Raw genomic sequence first — 18,361 nt, forward strand, 5'->3', positions numbered from 1 at the left:
TTGTATTAAAATCTCCTATTCTAGAAACCTCCTAAATTTTCTCCAGACTCTAACCTAAAGATTTCAATCTTTGACAAACTTCAGAAACTTTTCTTGCTTGGAAAACAAATGTTCAGTTTTAAACCTTCAGATTATGGTTATTATAAATAGACAGGTTTACAATTCAGAATTGTATAGCACCAAATCAATTATTGTGAAGCAAACCTACATTTTTCAATCCACAATAATACAATTAACGCCCATGCATGCAAACTACAGTGAAATGGAAATGTGTAATAGTAACACAATTATATATTTTCTTATTAGAAGACTCCAAAGCAGAACTTACAGTGAAGATCAGTAAGGGCAGTCTTATCTCACTTACCAAAGCTGGATACCAGCCCTTTCTCTTGTCCCCATTATCATCGACATATACAACTTTGCCCAAAAGTTCATCATTAAGACGCCTCTTGTCATCATCTTCATCTTCACTTGGCTCTTCCTCCCTTTCATCCTCAGGGCTGAGAAATTAAATACAATGGAATGGATTATACTTTTTGTCAGTCCTAGAACTGTCACTGCTTCTAGGCAAGGAACAAATAACAACAAATTACATTTGTACAGTGCCTTTCATATTACAGGACGGCCCAAGGTGCTAAACAGTCATGGATCTGCACCCAATATGGTGTTTGGGATCAGGAGGGATGGAGGGTGGGGGTCACGGCAGAGAGGAGGGTCTCGAGATGGATCTTGAAGGGGGCAAGGTGGAGGGATTGTGGGATGGCGTTCCAGAGAGTGGGGACGGAGAGGCTGAAGGCCTTTAATAAAATAAACCTTTCAGATTTCTATTTGCACACAGTGAACTACCATCAAACTGAACATAATGAATTAAAGCCTCATTGCATAAAATTAATAAATCGCATATTGAGCTGCAAGTGAAGCAGTAAACTGTAGAATGAATTTACCTGAACGCGGATTTATCATTCAGGACTCAACCAGATTTCCTCATAAATGACCAGAATTTGGAGCAATGCCAAGTCTATACTCATATATAGTTCTGTCCAAAAAATGCCTACTAAGCTCCCCATTCATTCTTAACTTTCTAGTAACTTGCACATTAAGAACAGTGCTCAAAGCAAAATAAGAGTCAAGTTTAATATCTAAACCAATCAAATTAGTTCAATCTAAAACTCCAAAAATAGAGAACCCGCAGCTTTCATGACACGAGTTGTACTAGCGGTAACATTCACTTTGCTGAGGTAATAATCCTAGAGATAGAAAACAGAACCCATAGATAAAAGACCACCCTAAATTCCTCTCCCAAAATCCTACCCCCTCACCCTTGCTAAAGTATAGTTCCACGGTTACTGGCAATCCTCCAGGACTTGCAAAATAGGCATTCTTCAAAGCAATCCTGGAGAATATTAGAAGGCTTATTCTATTGTAGAACATCACGGCAATCCCAAAAGTGTTCTCGTCTAAAATACACACACTTGCAGCATTACTGCTCGGAAGTTCAGGAATGGAATGCCCAAAATTCAGAGATTAATGCATCTCTTTTTTGAGATGTGGGCAAAGTTCTGGAACATGTACCATTTCAAATCATGAGGGTGACTTGTTTCCAACAGCAGCTCTCTGAGACAATCTCTAGGAAGTGCACAGAAGTGCCCTTGGATGACGACCAGTTCTTCTTCACTACCCACTGTACCTGATTTCTGTTTAACCATTTTTCCAGTGTCACTAAATCATAGATTAGAAGGTCAGTGACAGGAGAAGTCATGTGCAAAACCACATCCCACCACTCGATGGCACCACACCCTGGTGGTCCAACATGAGCTACAGTAAAACTTACATAAGTCGTATCACTCAGGACCATAAAATTTAATATAATTTATACGAAGTCCGAGCTGCAGACAATCTGTATAAATCTTATAAAATCCAATTTAATCAATAATTGACATTGCGCACGGGTAATTCAATGCAGCCGGTAAGTGCACATGCGGTATTTTATCACTGCAGCCGGTAAGTATGCAGATAATGAAGAGTCAAAAGTACGTTTCCGGCAATTCAATCTGTTTTGACTCGCCACATGCACACTTACCAGCAAGAATTGGAATCACATAAAATTGCGGAAAATTAAGTTCTTGCGCACACGTGCATGCTGAACGGATCAAACTATGTTTTCCGCAATTCAATGCAGCCGGTAACTGAGAAAGTAAGGTTTGGTGTTACGAGTTAGCAGGTGATTAATACGACTAGGGTAAAGAAATCTAAGTGGCTTTGATAGGAAACTGAATAGGACTCGTGTATGTACGACTTAGACAATTATACATTCATAAAGGTAAGACCTATGCGAGGTTTGCTGTAGTATGACATCTCATGAGCAACTAGGTCTCCTTTTAAGAATCAAGCAAATGTAGATTTAAGACTGTCACCTGTATTGCAAAGACCTCATTGTCCTGCACAAAAATAAGATCAGGAAATAAAATGCTTAGCATATACAAAGATTTTAAAATTGATACCTTTGAGCTTTTCTATTTTTAACATGAAAATAACCTTAAAGTATAAAAATAATCAATTGTGGCCTTAACTTTGATACAATGGATTTGTGTTGCCACCTAAATACTGCTAGTCACTGGCCCTTTAACTCAAACACTGGTGGTAATTCCCTTGAATTTACCTGTGCTAAATACAACCAAAATATACCAAAAAACAATAATTTGAAGGTCATTTTTTTTTTACTGACAGCTTTTCCTCTATAGAGCTCCTCCCATGACAGGTCTCAATAAAAGGTACCTAAAACAACAGCAAGATTACATTTGTATAGGGCCTTTCACGTCGGGAGGACGTCCCAAGGTGCTGGACAGAGTACAGCATTTCAGACCCAAGCTGGAGGCGGGGTGCGGGGGGGAAAGGGGGTGGCTGATGACATGGTCAAGGAAGAGGGTCTTGAGGCAGAACTTGAAGGAGACTAAGGAGGGGGCGAGGCGGATTAACTGGGGGATGGAAATCCAGAGGTTGGGGGCAGAGTGGCTGAAGGCTCTCCCGCCAATGGTGGGGCGGGGGACGTGGAGCAGGCCAGAGCCGGCTGAGCGGAGTGAACGGGCAGGTTGGTAGGGGGTTAGGAGGTCGCAGAGGGTGGGGCGAGGCCATGGAGGGCTTTGTATGTGAGGACCAGGATCTCGAACTGGATCCTCTGAAGGATAGGATGCCAATGCAGTTGGGCGAGAGTGGGGGAGATGGGGTCATGGCTTGAATGTGGGGGAGAAAAGACAGTTGAGGAACCTAAAGACACCTAAATTCCTGACTGGCTTGGTAGTACCTGCTCAAAAATAATCCCATGCACTGAGTGTTCAAGAAAGGCGTTCTGTAACATTTGTGAACTATTACATCTTCTCCAAAAGAGATGTCACCTTTCCTCCTCAATACAGTGCATGACTGACACAATATCAACATTAATGGTATGTGCTCTGAAGACAAGGCATATATATGTTCCTTTGAAGTTGGCTGATACAAATTACAATGCGGGTCAAACTTCTGATCAAAATTATAAAGCAGAGCTGTGATGAAACGTGCAACATCCCATGCAATAAAAGAATTTTCATAATCACCATTCGATGAAAGTAAGTACATTTGCTACATCTAATCCCCCACTCAACACAACTGCAAGAGATACCACTTGTGTCACCTTAATGGATCTATTGAGTGAATATCAAGTCATCTTGATACCCCCGAAACAGTTCAGATGCAAACCCTCGACTGCCCAGCACATTGCGACTTTCTCCCGGCATGAAAGGTGTTAATATAAATGCAATTTATTGTGGTTGATCGATGACATCATAAAAGGCCATCGAGAGTACCATATAGGCTTTCTCAGGGTTTCCCAAAGCAGTTTGCCTTTTTTTCTCTCTTCCCAAAAACAAAGGAAACATTTCAAATAACTTCAAAACACAACATAAATATTGGTAGATGAGACTTACACAGGAGCAGAGGAGGATCGCCTTCCTCGGTTTGTTTTCTTCCCAATGACTGGGGTACCAAAGTGTTCTGGATTTGTCAGAGGCAGTTGATCAAGGGTCTAAAAAGATATTTTGACATTAGCAATGTCACTGTATTAACCAGCCGTATATTATTTATCTGCAACATTGGACAAGTTAGAGCCAGCTCACCTCGCTCTCAGCAAAATGCCTCTCTCCTTTCAGGCACAGTGATGTACGTCTAAGTGTCCTTTCATCTCCATCATCAAACACTAGAGTAAATGAAGAGGTTTATTATTTACAGGAAAACAAACCCAGTAGCAAATATGTATTACAGAACTATAACTTGAACCAATTTATTTTAAATCCTGCTCTCCACCAGTCAAAACAATGACACTATACTTTTAAATGCATAGGTAAAATGTTTAAAACGGCTATTCCAAATCCTTTACAAATAACTTAAATAGCAATAAACTAAATTTTTATTGCAATGCATTAAAATAGCAGATGCACACCATCCAGAGGTTTCAGTAATCTCGCTTTCCAAACAGAAAGAACCACGAGTTGTAAAACTGGTTTTGAAAGTGAAGTTTTTTCAGCCACACCCTTACTTCACTACAGTCTCAACATGTATTTCCAATTAATTCCTGAAAGAAAAAAAACCCAGAAGTCCAGAAACGAGGCTACTTTGAAGATGCAATCAACTTTTAATCTTCCCAGGTGAGAAATGTCCTGATCTGTCCTGTGAATAATGTTGCCTAACAGAGCTTTTAAATTGAATAGCAGTACATTCAAAGGCTGTCAAGAGCAGTGAATTCATGTTAAATATACCCATGTTACATTTTTACATAACTTAGCAACAGGCTTGCACTGCTCACTGCTAATTATCTCACAAATATTAAAGATCAAATTACTAACGGGACACAAAGGATATTATGCAAAAGTCAAATCAGCAATAAAGCACTAAATTGTAAATTTGCTTTAAGCAAGTTACTGTAATTGTAATATGACTATGTACAGTCACATTCTAACATAGATTGAGATCTATAAAATCCCAAACCGTCTTATAACGAGGGCCACAATCAGTCAGTGTTTTGCATTCAATGCAACAACAACAAAGTTACATTTGTATAGCACCCTTCATATCGGGAGGACGGCCCAAGGCGGTGGACAATTAGTGTTTCGGAGCTGGGGGGTCAGGATCAGGGAGGTGGCGGGTGGGAGGGGAGGGGAAGGAGGGTCATTGAAGGCCCGGTCAAAGAGGAGGGTCTTGAGACAGGTCTTGAAGGAGGCAAGGGAGTGGGGGCGAAGTGGAGGGACTGTGGGTGTTATTAGCAAACCTGTGTTATAAAAAATGTTTATAAGTGGGTCATACACATATACTGCACATGATAATGTCATCCAATTTTCTAATAGGAATACCGAAACAGCAGAATTTACACCAGTAATTAGTATTCCTCGATTATACTAAACTCTTGGCACTGTGCCACCAACCATACTGGGAGTTTGACGAATCTTGGAATAATATTGTTTTACATTTCCCTCAATGGTACAATTTTAAAGTGGGGGTCAGAAGCAGAAAGACCTGGAGATTCACATACACAGGTCTTTGAAGGTGGCAGGACAGCTGTTAAAAAATGGGATCCTTGGCTTCATAAGTATAGGCATAGGTTAGAAAAGCAAGGAAGTTCTGCTAAACCTTTATAAGTCACTGGTTAGGCCTCAGCTGGAGTATTGTGTCCAATTCTGGGCATCAGTTGAAAAGGAAAAAATTGCAAGGATATGGGGAAAGAGCGAGGGAGTGGGAATGATTACCCAATTACTCTCCCAAAGAGCCGGCACAGGCACAATGGGCTGAATGGTCTCCTTCTATGCTGTAATATTCTATGATTTAGAGATTTTATTATTAAAAAATTCAGTCACAAAAGGATGTTGAAGAGTTACATATTTCAAATGAATCAGGATTTTTTTGCGGGGGGGGGGAGGGGAATTCAAAACTATGAACTTGCAAGTTCAATCTGGTCAAAACACCCCACCCAAGAAAAAGTCTGTTAGCTTGATGATTCTGAATGCTTGCTCAACATTCCTGAACTGGGAAGTAGGACAGTTAGCATTTAAACAATCAAGGGTTTTATTAAATGAAACAGTTCTGTACAGTTGCTAGAAGCATAATTCATTTAAAGGGCTGAGAGGAAGCCCACAGTGGAAAACACCACCAACATCACTGGGATACGGTAGACCCTTCCCCTGTGATAGGTCATTCTATTAATAAGCGAGTAAAGTAAAATTTACATTACAGTACGAGGAGAGACAGAGAAAGTGAATAGTTCCTTGCAGCACTTGCGTGTAAAACAAATCAGTGCAAATCATTACAAACTCAGCATAACATGCTGATTTGGGAGCCAGCCACAAAAGGACATGCAACAAAACTTGATCGTAACAAATTCTCATTTTTTCCATGAACAGTGCCATGAAAACAATTGTTGTAGAGAAAATCACAGGTAAAGTTAGTAGCATTGTTTACGGGAGTCAAAAGACAACCAATATTTAAACAAAAACACAAAAACATAAGGTGTTAAAAGCAAAGCGTCTCTTAATTCAGTTTATAGACAAGCATTCAGCAGAAGCACGTTGGGTAATTCTTTAAGAAATAACAGTTGACAGAAAATCAGTGGGTAACCCTTTTCACTTAATTCACGTGAAAAACAACTGCAGTAAAACTTCACCTCGACAACTCCAGTAATAAGGAAAACTCACTCCCACTCCCTTTCATTTAAAACTAATGGAAACCAACGTCTCATAATTCCTAATGAGGGCAAATAAGCTGTCAATAGCAAGTTTCCACTGAACCCAATACAGATATCATTGGAAATCTACCCCTTCCCCCAGAGAAAACACATGCATGCTTCATCCACTTATACTTTTTCCTAAAATAGAATGGAATTATATCTTAATATTTACCCCCCCACCACCACCACAATTTTGAAAGCAGTATTCAGTTAAGAAGCGCCTACATCTACTAGTACACAAAGAAAACCAGGAACCAAGAATACATAAATTGTACCCCAAAGTAAAATGCAATGTACAATTACAAACCAATAACTGTTAATGTTAACTCAGAACACACAGTAAACAGCAAAAGTATATTAAGCACCTCACTCACCTACAGTATACCAGCTGGCATCGGTTAGTTTATTGATAATGGCTTCTTGGGAGCAACCATCAGAACCTTTCACCTCTACTGACGCTCCAACCTGAAGCCAGATACAAGATTAGTCTGAAACAAATGCGCTTTCCAGAACTCAACAAAAATACTTTTGTAAAAAAAGGGTTAAGAGCTTAACTTCAGTGTTGGAATAACCAGCTTTTTTTAAAAAAAACTTATCTGCTAATTTAAAAGTTGTGGTGACCCAATATGGGAACAGTGATAATAATAACAATAATCCTTCCATTTGATATAGTGCCTTATCACATCTTTGAGACGTCTCAAAGCACTTCACAGAATATACCGTAAAGTGAATTGACTGTTTTGTGGGCAAAACGATCATGCTATAATACATTTTTCATGATCAGATTGTGTTAATATATTTGCCAAACACAACAGTGGCAAAAGGCACCAATGAAGTTGCATGCTTTTCTTGCTGAACATTCTTTCAAACATGATCTCAATTTTAGTCAACTGACTTAAGCGGAATAGTACACCTGAACCTATTTTCCTCTTCTCATCAGAATTACTGCAAACTTTCACCATTATAATTGTGCACAATGTCTCGATCAGAATCCACTAAGAAAGCAAGTCCTCTACTAAGTGCCCACTGGAATTGAGGGGATATTGAGATATAAAAAAGGGCGATTTGGATTTGTAGATATGGTAAACTGGGGAATGATGTTAGTATAAGTAACTGAACATGTTTGTAGCTTAAAATGTCATCGCCACAGTAGCTTTTTTGCTCTGAATGAAGGACAAATCTATCACCACCATGTTAATCTATGATATCATATAACTAACATGAAGCAATACTGTATTAAATAAGGTAATATTATCTTGAAGCCATATTCTATATCTATTAATGAACAGCTAGCCACATAATAATCCTTGCACTTGATATAGCACCTTATCACATCTTCGAGACGTCTCAAAGCGCTTCACAGCTTTGCAGAGTGAATTGACTGTATATTTTGTGGGTGAAACACAGCAGCCAATTGCACACGGCAGTGTCCCACAAACAGTCGAGGATTGAGTGGCCAAATTATTATTATTGTTATTTGGAGGGATTATTACCACCAGAAAAGTGAATGGCCAATCGTCTAACAAGGGATTTCTACTTACCGCTAGGTAAATAGAGGTGTGCATGTGTGGAGTAAGGAAACTTGCCTAAGGAGTCGCCCTGTCCTGCTCGGGAATCAAACCCGGGTCCTCTCTCTTGCGAGGCTCTAACCACTGAGCTGAACTGGCCCCAAGGTAACATGTTTGGTAATGGGATATCAGAATTGAGCCAGCCCTCTGTGACGGTCTCTCGTCCAGTTCCTGTGCCGGGGGCGTCCGCAGTACTCCAAGGCACAGCTGATGACAGCACAGCCTGGCTCATCAGCAGGAGCATGAGCCCCCTCCCCCACCAGTCCCCCAAAACTACCTACAATTATAATACGTCAAGAGTCATTTTAACAAATCTCAATTCAAAACCATTAATTAGCTGCAGTTTTAAACTGCATTATTCGTCGAAAAATGCTGTACTATGGTCTTTTCAACCAAACTGTTTGAATGATATATTAACGTAACTTGCAAAAAATTCAAGGCTTGTGTTTTGCTCCATACCAGGATTTCAGAATGTAGGGGAATCCCGTTATATTCCTTCTCTATAATTGTAGTATAATGTAGGTGTAATTCATCATAGTTATGTTACATAGATGGTCTAATAATGTAAAAAAAAATTAATTAAGACCAAAGTTGGAGAAGAGAATAAAATATATCCCTATGTGCTTTTGAGTCAGTAACTCAACATCCCCAGACAACAAATTAATGAAGCAGCTCTCTTAACCAGCTTACTCACTAAAGTGATCTACAGGGATGTCAGTCTCTAAATGTCACTCTGTTTACTTACACCTTGGTGCCCATGAAACTCAGAAACTTGTTTCTACATTGCTAATGAGTCAAAAATGAATTGTAATGGGGAATATTTATGTATTAAGAAAGGACAATTTTGAGTTTTTAATCCAAGAAAACCCTTTAAAATAGGATTCCACTTCTCAAACGTTCAGTGACAAGTTACACTATTAATATAGTTCATAAGTTCAAGCATGTAGTGAAGTCAGAACATTTCCAAAATACTTGAATTGAATAGAATTTACCTCTGTATGCCTTTGCAAAAATGCAAATAGTATTGGTTCAGCGATATCTCAAGGTATAAAAATAATTTGTCATCAGTGAAAAGCCATACGTACCCTTAAAGGACCTTTTACTTGGTCATCCTGCACAACTTGTGTGGAACTGTCATGCTTAAAGATCACCTGAACAGACAGACAGAAAATCATTACCAAGAGTAAAAGCTACAAGCAGCTTAGCAAAGAATTTGGTTCCTGATGAAAAACTAGTATCATACCTTGACCTTTACCAACCGCTTCACGGTCTTAATCTTTGCCTCACAGAAGGCACCACGGTACTTGGCACTAACATCGGTTCCCACTGTCAAATAGGCAGGCTCATCAGCTGCCTGCGAAGACAAAATAAAAACAATATGAAAACAGTTGGTTCTGGCATGCATGTGGACGTGTAAACACAATCTTGGGCTTGAACTTGTATACTGGGTTCTTCCAGTGGCTGAGTAAATAAATGCATCATCATAAGTTACTGAACTCTTACTTTCACCTGGAACCGAGGAAGCCTCTACACATATTCAACCCTCCACTGTTCAGCAAGATTGGGTACAATATTTCATGTTGAATTGCTGCTAAATTCGGTGTAAATTGGGCATCAATCTTACACGAGAGAGAACCCCAAGTCATTCTCTTCAAGCAAGTGTACTCTTAAGATGATAACCAGTATGCAGGACAGCGTTTTTCAAATGTGTCGCAATCACATTAAAACAATATTTCAATATTTTAAATTCAAATCGCTAAAAAGCAACCTGACATTTAAGCCCATTCCTGATTTGAACACTGGTGCTCAAATCGAAAAATGCCAAGGTCACACACACACATACACAATGATTGTCGTCAGGAAAATTTATGTTCATCAAAATGCCTAGCAGCTTTCAGCAGATCCTCAAATGCGAAGCAACAGAAACTATCTCCCCAAATACGCACCATCTGAAACTAAAATATTTAGTGCTTTTTAATGTGTTCTTTTGATTACCTCCCATATCTTATACATGATTACTCCCATTAACAAAAATCTTTTGAAGAGGTTAAACATACTAAAAGAATGTGATGTATCAGATTGTCAAGATTCCCATTTAGTACATCCACATTATGTTACAGGCATATCAATATATGGTCAAATAACCATGGGGTAAATACATATTTCTTTGTGTCTGTCCTGAAATTGCCCTTTGCGACTCTAAACCTATGTCATCTTGTTCTACTGTCTTGATGCATCCAAAAGTATTGTTCTGGGTTTAATTTTTCAAATCCCAGCGATTAGAGCAAAACGGTTACCTGCGGTTATCAATTTGCCTGAGCACATCCTTGTACAACTTGTGCTTGAAAACAAATTTACACCAAACCATCTATTCCTTGCTTATCATTGAAACCTATGTGTGTTGATGCTGGACACATACCAGAAGAAAGCTTCTATTGCTGGAGTGAAGAATGAAATACCTATATATGTACAGTATAAAATCTCTTTATTCCAGTTAATAATTCAGCCTTCATAGATAAAGACCTCTGTTCTCACAAAGAAATAATGTTCTTAGATATTCATGTGCACTAATTAAACCACATTTAGAGAAAGCTGCACACAGCCGCTCCAGTAAAAAAAATAATCAAATGGGCAGCCCATAAAATGGAGTCAATCTGAAATTCATTCCTTGCATCCTTTTCAGTCCATGTTGGACCAGAATTGATATCTTCAAGTCAGTACATTTTCCTACTTTGTGCGATTCAGGATATAAAAAAGAAAAATCAAGCTAGCTCTTAAACCAGAAATGGTTGATGTAGTTTTTGTGCCAAACTTGTGCACAAGAATGAGCTGTCAAAGTGCTAAAATACCTAAAATATGCAGTCAAAATTCAATCACCACAGAGCGCTCTCAAGTGCATACCTCCACAAAACCTGAACAGTTCATTCCTGACATGTGCTAAGATGCAAGGAAAAAAAGTTTAGGATATGAAAATTCATGCCTGCCAAAACTCAATCACTCTAGAACATTAACTCTCCCATCATAGAATCAACTTGTTTCTTGAATAACCCAAAGGTGCTTGCCTCCAATACGTTGCTTGGCAGATTATTTTAAACATCGCTTAAGAAATATCTCTCATCCTTCTGCCCCATATCAGTTCTAAATTTACTTCTCACGAACTTTCAATGAAGCACCTCACCTTGCAAACACATCAGTATTAATGGCAATTCATCATTTAAGCCACTTTTTCCTCAATCTGCAACTGGCGGTGACACAAATTCCAAACTCACTGAACAGGGCACTTGAAAAGACATCCACTGACTGCCCTTAATAGTGATTTTCCACTCTAACAGTGTTAATTTACATTATTTCCCAAACACTCCAATAAGATATCCCTATAACTAGCTTCCACACCACGAGTTTTAAAACTCTCTTTACTCATTGCTTGCACTTGGATTGATCCGATTTCTCTTTTCTCTATCTAGTAGTGTATTTAGAAAGCCTGCACTGAATTTCTAAACTGAAGCCATTCTTTCTTCTGGTTTGTTCATGTTTTGCGAAACTGGAATACACTGAAACATCGTTTCACATTCAATAATCAATAAAAGAAGTTTTAAGAAGATGGAGAAGTGTAACTTATAGATCATTTCTAAAATGTATAAGGCTTGAAATCTTAATGCAACAGGTTTCTCCACTCGCAATTTATGGTTCACAGAATTGTAGTCTGTGAAACCTATAATACCGACTACAGGTATTTTCATAGTTGTCCGAGTAGAATGGACATCCCAGCACCTACGTGAAAGCACTATACAAATGTAATTTGTTGTTGCTGCTACAGAATGCATCCCTTCCAAGGATTTTATATTGCGCCTTTCATGTTGAGAGCTTGGCTATATTCAGAGTACGTAGCAGCAATGATATAGTTAATTCCAGCCTAGAATTTACGCAATTGTGCCTTTTACAAGATATTCTTTTGTGACAGTTTATAAACATTTGAGATGACAACTCAGGGTTTACTACCACTAAGCCAGTGTGAAATCTGGAGTTTGATCGTCATGGTCAGTACAAAATCTCTAGTCAGATAGGTCTTCGCCAGTTTTTTTTTTGGAGGGGGGGGGGTGCAAAAGTAAACAACGTTTATCCACATCTTGGGAGGCAAGAAATGTAAAAGTCACAAATAACACCAACTCATACAGTGCAACATTAAAGAACAGGCAATGAATACAGTGCAAGGAAAAAAACGTCAATATTGATCCAAAGAGTACAATACAAACAAAACAAAATTCTAAAGTTTAAATGTCATTTCTTTCAACACAGCAGGGACCTATTTCATGAGCGAAGGTAAACACTAGTTTTGCAATATTGACAATATCCTTGCATTTAAGTTCAATTAAAATACAGAAGTCACTTTTTGATTACCAAACATACCACACACAAAGCCAAATCTTCCCTCACGTAGTATTAACACGTACGCACTTCTGGCAAGTTGCTGAACAGCAAGTGGAATTTGGAGACCTGGCTGATATTACCTTCCCCATTTCAGAGAGCTTGATGCCAAACGTAACAGCATTACTTACCACTTGGAGTGTGATCTGCAAGCAAAACTATGTTTGATAGCACATGCACTCACTACTCTGAAAGTGAAAAATTCAACAGTATTCAAGTTACAATTTGCCTAAAATTCTCATACACGTGTATTGAAGAAAGCTGTCTTTCTTTTGTCGTAGAGAATTGCATTTTGAATCCGTCTTATGTTTTGCCCCGCTTAAAATCATCCTCAGCAGTCCTATGATTTCATGCTGCACCTAAGAGGTTGCTTTGAAACTCTCCAGATACCATTTGAAACCTTGTACTTGTTGCCAGATGTACTTTTAGTCTTACCAAATTAACTGTTACACTAAATTACACTTTGCAGCAGAATAAGCATTAACAAAGTGATGCACTTGTTATCAAAACTAAAATTTAGTGAAACCTCGCCCTTCAGGTTAAGTTAAACACCACCGAAGCAGCCAATTCTCTTCAGAATTCACCACAAATACTTTACAATTGTATATTTCTACTTTACTGGAGTTGTTGCAATAATAGTGTATGTCTAAAGTTTTTTCGGCATTCCAGCTTGCATTTACATAGTGCCCTTGGTTGGGGCAGCGTCTTGGAACGCTTAAGTAACAATTGCTTAAATTTTTTAGTCACCATTCATAGTCACCATTTGTCATAGGGGCAATTAGATTATACCTTCTCTGCAATTTAGAGCAAAATTAATGGAATTCTAACTTTCCTACTCCTCAAGCTAATATTTTTTTTTGTCTGAGCCAATTCTACAATCAGATAGGCCAGTGAGCATCCTAGCTTCTGAGCAATGAAGGCAGATGTCAGTGACTACACGTGACTACACGTCACATCAGTGCTACAAATCGCAAAAAACTATTTGGGGATCAAGTTCCTCATATCAAGTCACTTGAAATCCTGAAACACAAAAGAAGGAACTAGTGTATTTTAGTGTTGATGTTCCTTTTAGTAAAAGTAGAACACGAACAAGATCCGAAGGATATTTATCAATCAAGGTGCCTTACTTAAGCAGCTTGGTGAGAGCACAAGGAATGATCAGAAAAGAAGCGGTTTAAAAACTTACATGCCATATCTGCAAAGCAGTCTTTATTACTAATTATCAGACTTGCAGGAAAACCAAGTTTGCATAACAAATCAGTTCCAGCTGTAGCGCAAGATCACATGGCATAGCGGTGGTAGTGAATAAGTACTGAATAGATGATTCTAGTCCACATTCATTAAAACAGGCGATTACAAACTACTAACATCTCATTGAAACAAGCGTGTTCTAATCCTAGCTGACAATCCAGTAAAGATATGAGATATGCTTAAACGCTTCAGGTGAACCCCCGACAGGAACTGCTTTACCAGTCCTGACAAGTTTCTGGAATAAAAATATTTTTCCTGCAAATGCATTAAACTACAGAAACAAAATCACTGTCAAGTGTTGAGCTACAGAGTAATACAAAAAAAATTCTAAACAGCAAAACAAGTCTGCTTATTGGAATTTACATCTATAACTGAATGCAAATATTGTATTGCATCATAACTTAATTATCTACATGTTAAAAGATTGATAAATTGTTGATTGGTTATGTGGGTATCAATTGATTATTTTCTGTATTTACTATTCAACAAAAAAATCAAAACATCTTGTTCCAGTGAAGAGCCAGTTACCTTCATACGATAGATACTATCAAACAGTAAAAACATTAATGAAACAGATACTTGTCAATTAGTTGCAAAGTTGAACCTCAGAGCCATAAATACAGAGAAGCTCATGCAATTTATAATCAGAGCCCTGAGACAGAGTTGCTGACATTTCTTTTTAAGCTCCCTTTAAAGCATACACTGTAAAGATACTCAGTTGTCCAATATAGCCCATTATTGGACTATAATGACAATGAGCACGGAGGTGGATAGAGGCAATCAGATGGATAGATCAGAAAGGATAACAGAAATGATCAGCGACTTGGCTTCCAAAAGGTGCTGACATCCCGTCATCACGCTATTGAGAATTTTCAGCAAAAACTATTGTATATAGATGTTAATGGCTATTCAAAAGCGAGATAAATTTCCTAAATGAGTAACAACGAAGTACTAAATGTAAGTAAATAATTCTGAAGTTACCTGAATATAGAAGTGCAGATTTATAACAACAATGATCCTTCTATTTGATATAATAATCCTTGTGTTGGATATGGCACCTTATTGAGTTGAAATATCTCAAAGCACTTCATATTAACCTCTCACCCAAAGGATAGGACCAACAACAGCAACTTATACAGGTCCCTATACACAGCGTAGCTTATAAGTAATAACGTCCATTCTTCGTGCCTGCAGTACGTTGGGCTTTTTTTGATGGTGGAAACAATAAAAGATTTTTGCAGCTTTCCAAACTTTTTTCATAAAAGTGCCTGTTAATGTCTAGCCAAAGTGATACTGATACAAATCAAGTTAATGTTTAAAATCAACCCCTTTTTTTTAATCCTTATAGTCCAATTAACTGAAATCCAGTTAGATTTAGGGTGAAAAATGGTACCGATGCAGCCTTAAAATAATTAATAAAATCAACAGAACATGCATTTTAATTGTCCTCAGCAGAGAACATATACAGTAAAATTCATAACAACAACAACAACAAGATTCCATTTATAAAGCGCCTTTCACGTCAGGAGGACGTCCCAAGGCGCTGCACAGTTGGGTCATGACCCGAGCAGGGGGGAAATGGTCAGGGTGAGGGGAGGGAAGGGAGGGAGCGAGGAGTGGGGAAATGGTCAGGGTGAGGGGAGGGAGGGAGCGAGAAGGGGGAAGAGAGTCGAGAGGGGAGCTGAAGGCTCGGTCAAAGAGAAAGGTTTTGAGACCGGCCTTGAAGGAGGAGAGGGAGGAAGTAAGGCGAAGGCACTGGGGGATAGAGTTCCAGAGCCTCGAAGCTGTCAGTCAGAACCATAACACTTAATATGACTTGCACAAAGTCCAAGTTGCAGGCAAACTGCATAAAATCTGATTTAATCAATAATCACATGCACAATTCAATGCGGCCGCAAATATTTTGTAAGCTAAGTGTGGTACCAAGTGATGGGTCAGGACTTAATTTCCCGTGATTCAATGCAGCCGCTAAGCGCGGGAGTAATGGAGGATTTGGGAGTGGCGTTACGAATTAGGAGATGATTAATATGACTAGTGCAAATAAATATAGTTTTGACAGGAAACTGAATGGGACTCAAGTATATGTATGAGCGACTTCAGCAATTATACGATTTATAAAGATAAGACTTGTGTGAGTTTTACTATAGTATGTTAGGTGCTCCAAAGAGTAAAATTAAAGCACAAAACATTCTTAATTTTCATAGTTTTTTCAATATTATGAAGACTCTTGAAAGTTTGTAGCTCGAAAAATCAGCAACATTCACATTCTGAACAATATTTGGTCAATTATTGAAAACAGATCATTATTTCTTCCATACCCCACAACCGCCTTCAGGACATCTGCTGAAAACATTTGAACATATGCACAAACCCAGTGACATAACCTTCAAAGTAGAATTCTGCAGTAGCACCTTGCTTTCCACAGTTGCTGGAATGTTAGCCCTGGATCCTTTTACCCACCTCTACACACATACTGCTTCTCTCACTCCCTTTAAGGTAAAGATAGCTTTTTAAAAATATCTACAAGTGTGGATATTTTACTTTAATTTCCGACACTTCCTCTCTCACTCCTATCTTTCTTACTGTAAAAGATAACGTTACCTCCATCAAGGCAGCTATTCGTCACCAATGAATCTAACCAGTGTGGGTCATCATAGCCACCAACCTCCTGTTCTCATCAGACATCTACAACAACACTGTGCTGTCAATCCAATATACCCATATCATTCCACCTTGCATTGAGTGACACACACATGCGCGCGTGCGCACACACACACACACAGTGCATTTCTACTGAACTCTCTGGGGCTGTCTTTTGGTTCACTTTTGCCTCAGGGATTTTTTCCCCCTACGTTTCAAGTGATAAGACTCCCAAATCATATCAGCATTATCAGAGGATGCTCCACCGTTCCTATTGCAAGAAATGTTACTGCCTTATCAACAATGATATATATATACACAGCTGTATTTAAATTTGTTGCCAAGATTTTATGCAGTTTAAATTGCTTTCCTATTCTCAACTTGATTTCAGAGACATCTATTGACGGTAAAGGTTACAACCAAATTTGTAACTACATTAAATTATTAAGATGTCTCAAGGACGTGATAAGGCACTATATTATTATAAATCACTATATTTTCTATTTATATCCCAAGTCGTTTTGCAGCAAAATGTTATTCTCTCACAATTGTATTCCACCCACTCTCTCAAACTTGAGGAAACAAGCAAACACTGTTCCAAAGTCCCTACAGAAATGACCACCAACTGGAAGGTGAAACCAAATAGAAGTACATTCACCACCCACTCTCGTTAGATAGTATGCCACTAACTGCTGTCAGATGCAACTATACCAGAAAAGACCATTATTTCACACAGGCACTCATTTCTTGAGAAGAACAGATGTGCAATGACATACCATGTTAGCACATAAATTGGGGTAAGTTCTCTATCTCAGATGTACACGCTATGGGAGTTGCTGAGCAAAGGCAAGAATGGGTGAGAAAAGTTAAATAAGCAAACCCATGTTCCTAATATGCAGGTATCCAGTAGCTGATTCAACATCAGCATCACACTGGACAATAGCTCTTCCATTAGGAGATTCATGAGTTACTTTGAGGAAGACCTAAAGAAAAAGCAGAGTAGATCATAGATGAGAAATTGTCATTAAAAGAAATGCCGCTGCTCACTTCAAGACAGTGAAAATATTTCTACTGTGTTGAATCAATATCATGAAATGCTTACAATAATGCCCGCCTCCTTCAGCAAACCTTATCTAAGATTGACCAAAATGCCACACTGTAATCTGTATAATTTCTGCAATCCAGATACATTTACTAATAGTTATTAGGAATCTTTCTATTCCAAGGTCAACCAGACCATCATAAAGTATTCCATTTAGGCGTTTGACCGAAAAAAATAACCCGAACAATGACAAGGTAAACTCAATTAGAAAATTGGAACAGAAAGACATGCAGGGATACAACAATTACACTTGTATAACACCTTTCTTGTAGGGAGGACATCCCAAAGCGCTGGACAGCCAAGGATGTGCACACGAGCTGGGGGTTGGGATCAGGAAGGGAGTGCAGGGAGGGTAGATTTATATTTTAACCAACTCAAGCTGGTTTTAAGTTCCAGTGGACACTTCATTAGAGGAGATTTTTTGAGTGTACTAAAATTATCTGGTGCTTTAAAAATGTCAAAGAATGGTTAGAGAAATCTTTCGGGAAGTCTCTCAAATGTAATGGAAATGCACACAGACATCCAAATGGATTTAAGTCTGTCACAATAGCTGGCAATATGTTTGTTTCAATTTATAAAAGCATAAAAAGATGTAATATTCTATTGAGGGTTAGGAAATAAAACACAAAA

General features: G+C 38.5%; 1 protein-coding gene across 5 annotated transcripts in view; it reads right to left on the bottom strand.

The window, feature by feature from the left end:
- The window catches only part of arid4a (AT rich interactive domain 4A (RBP1-like)), a 48,218-nt gene that overhangs the window by 24,984 nt on the left and 4,873 nt on the right, over positions 1 to 18,361 (bottom strand). For all 5 annotated transcript variants that reach the window (XM_007893308.2, XM_007893306.2, XM_007893305.2 and 2 more), the window contains exons 3-8: positions 9,557 to 9,667; positions 9,399 to 9,464; positions 7,120 to 7,210; positions 4,149 to 4,228; positions 3,960 to 4,057; positions 365 to 500 (exon numbers count right to left, since the gene is read on the bottom strand). In XM_007893308.2, the coding sequence (XP_007891499.1) occupies positions 365 to 500; positions 3,960 to 4,057; positions 4,149 to 4,228; positions 7,120 to 7,210; positions 9,399 to 9,464; positions 9,557 to 9,667 (582 nt within the window). The remainder of the gene's footprint in view (positions 1 to 364; positions 501 to 3,959; positions 4,058 to 4,148; positions 4,229 to 7,119; positions 7,211 to 9,398; positions 9,465 to 9,556; positions 9,668 to 18,361) is intronic.

Source organism: Callorhinchus milii, unplaced genomic scaffold (assembly GCF_018977255.1).
Source record: "Callorhinchus milii isolate IMCB2004 unplaced genomic scaffold, IMCB_Cmil_1.0 Scaffold9, whole genome shotgun sequence".
Lineage (NCBI taxonomy): Eukaryota > Metazoa > Chordata > Chondrichthyes > Chimaeriformes > Callorhinchidae > Callorhinchus > Callorhinchus milii.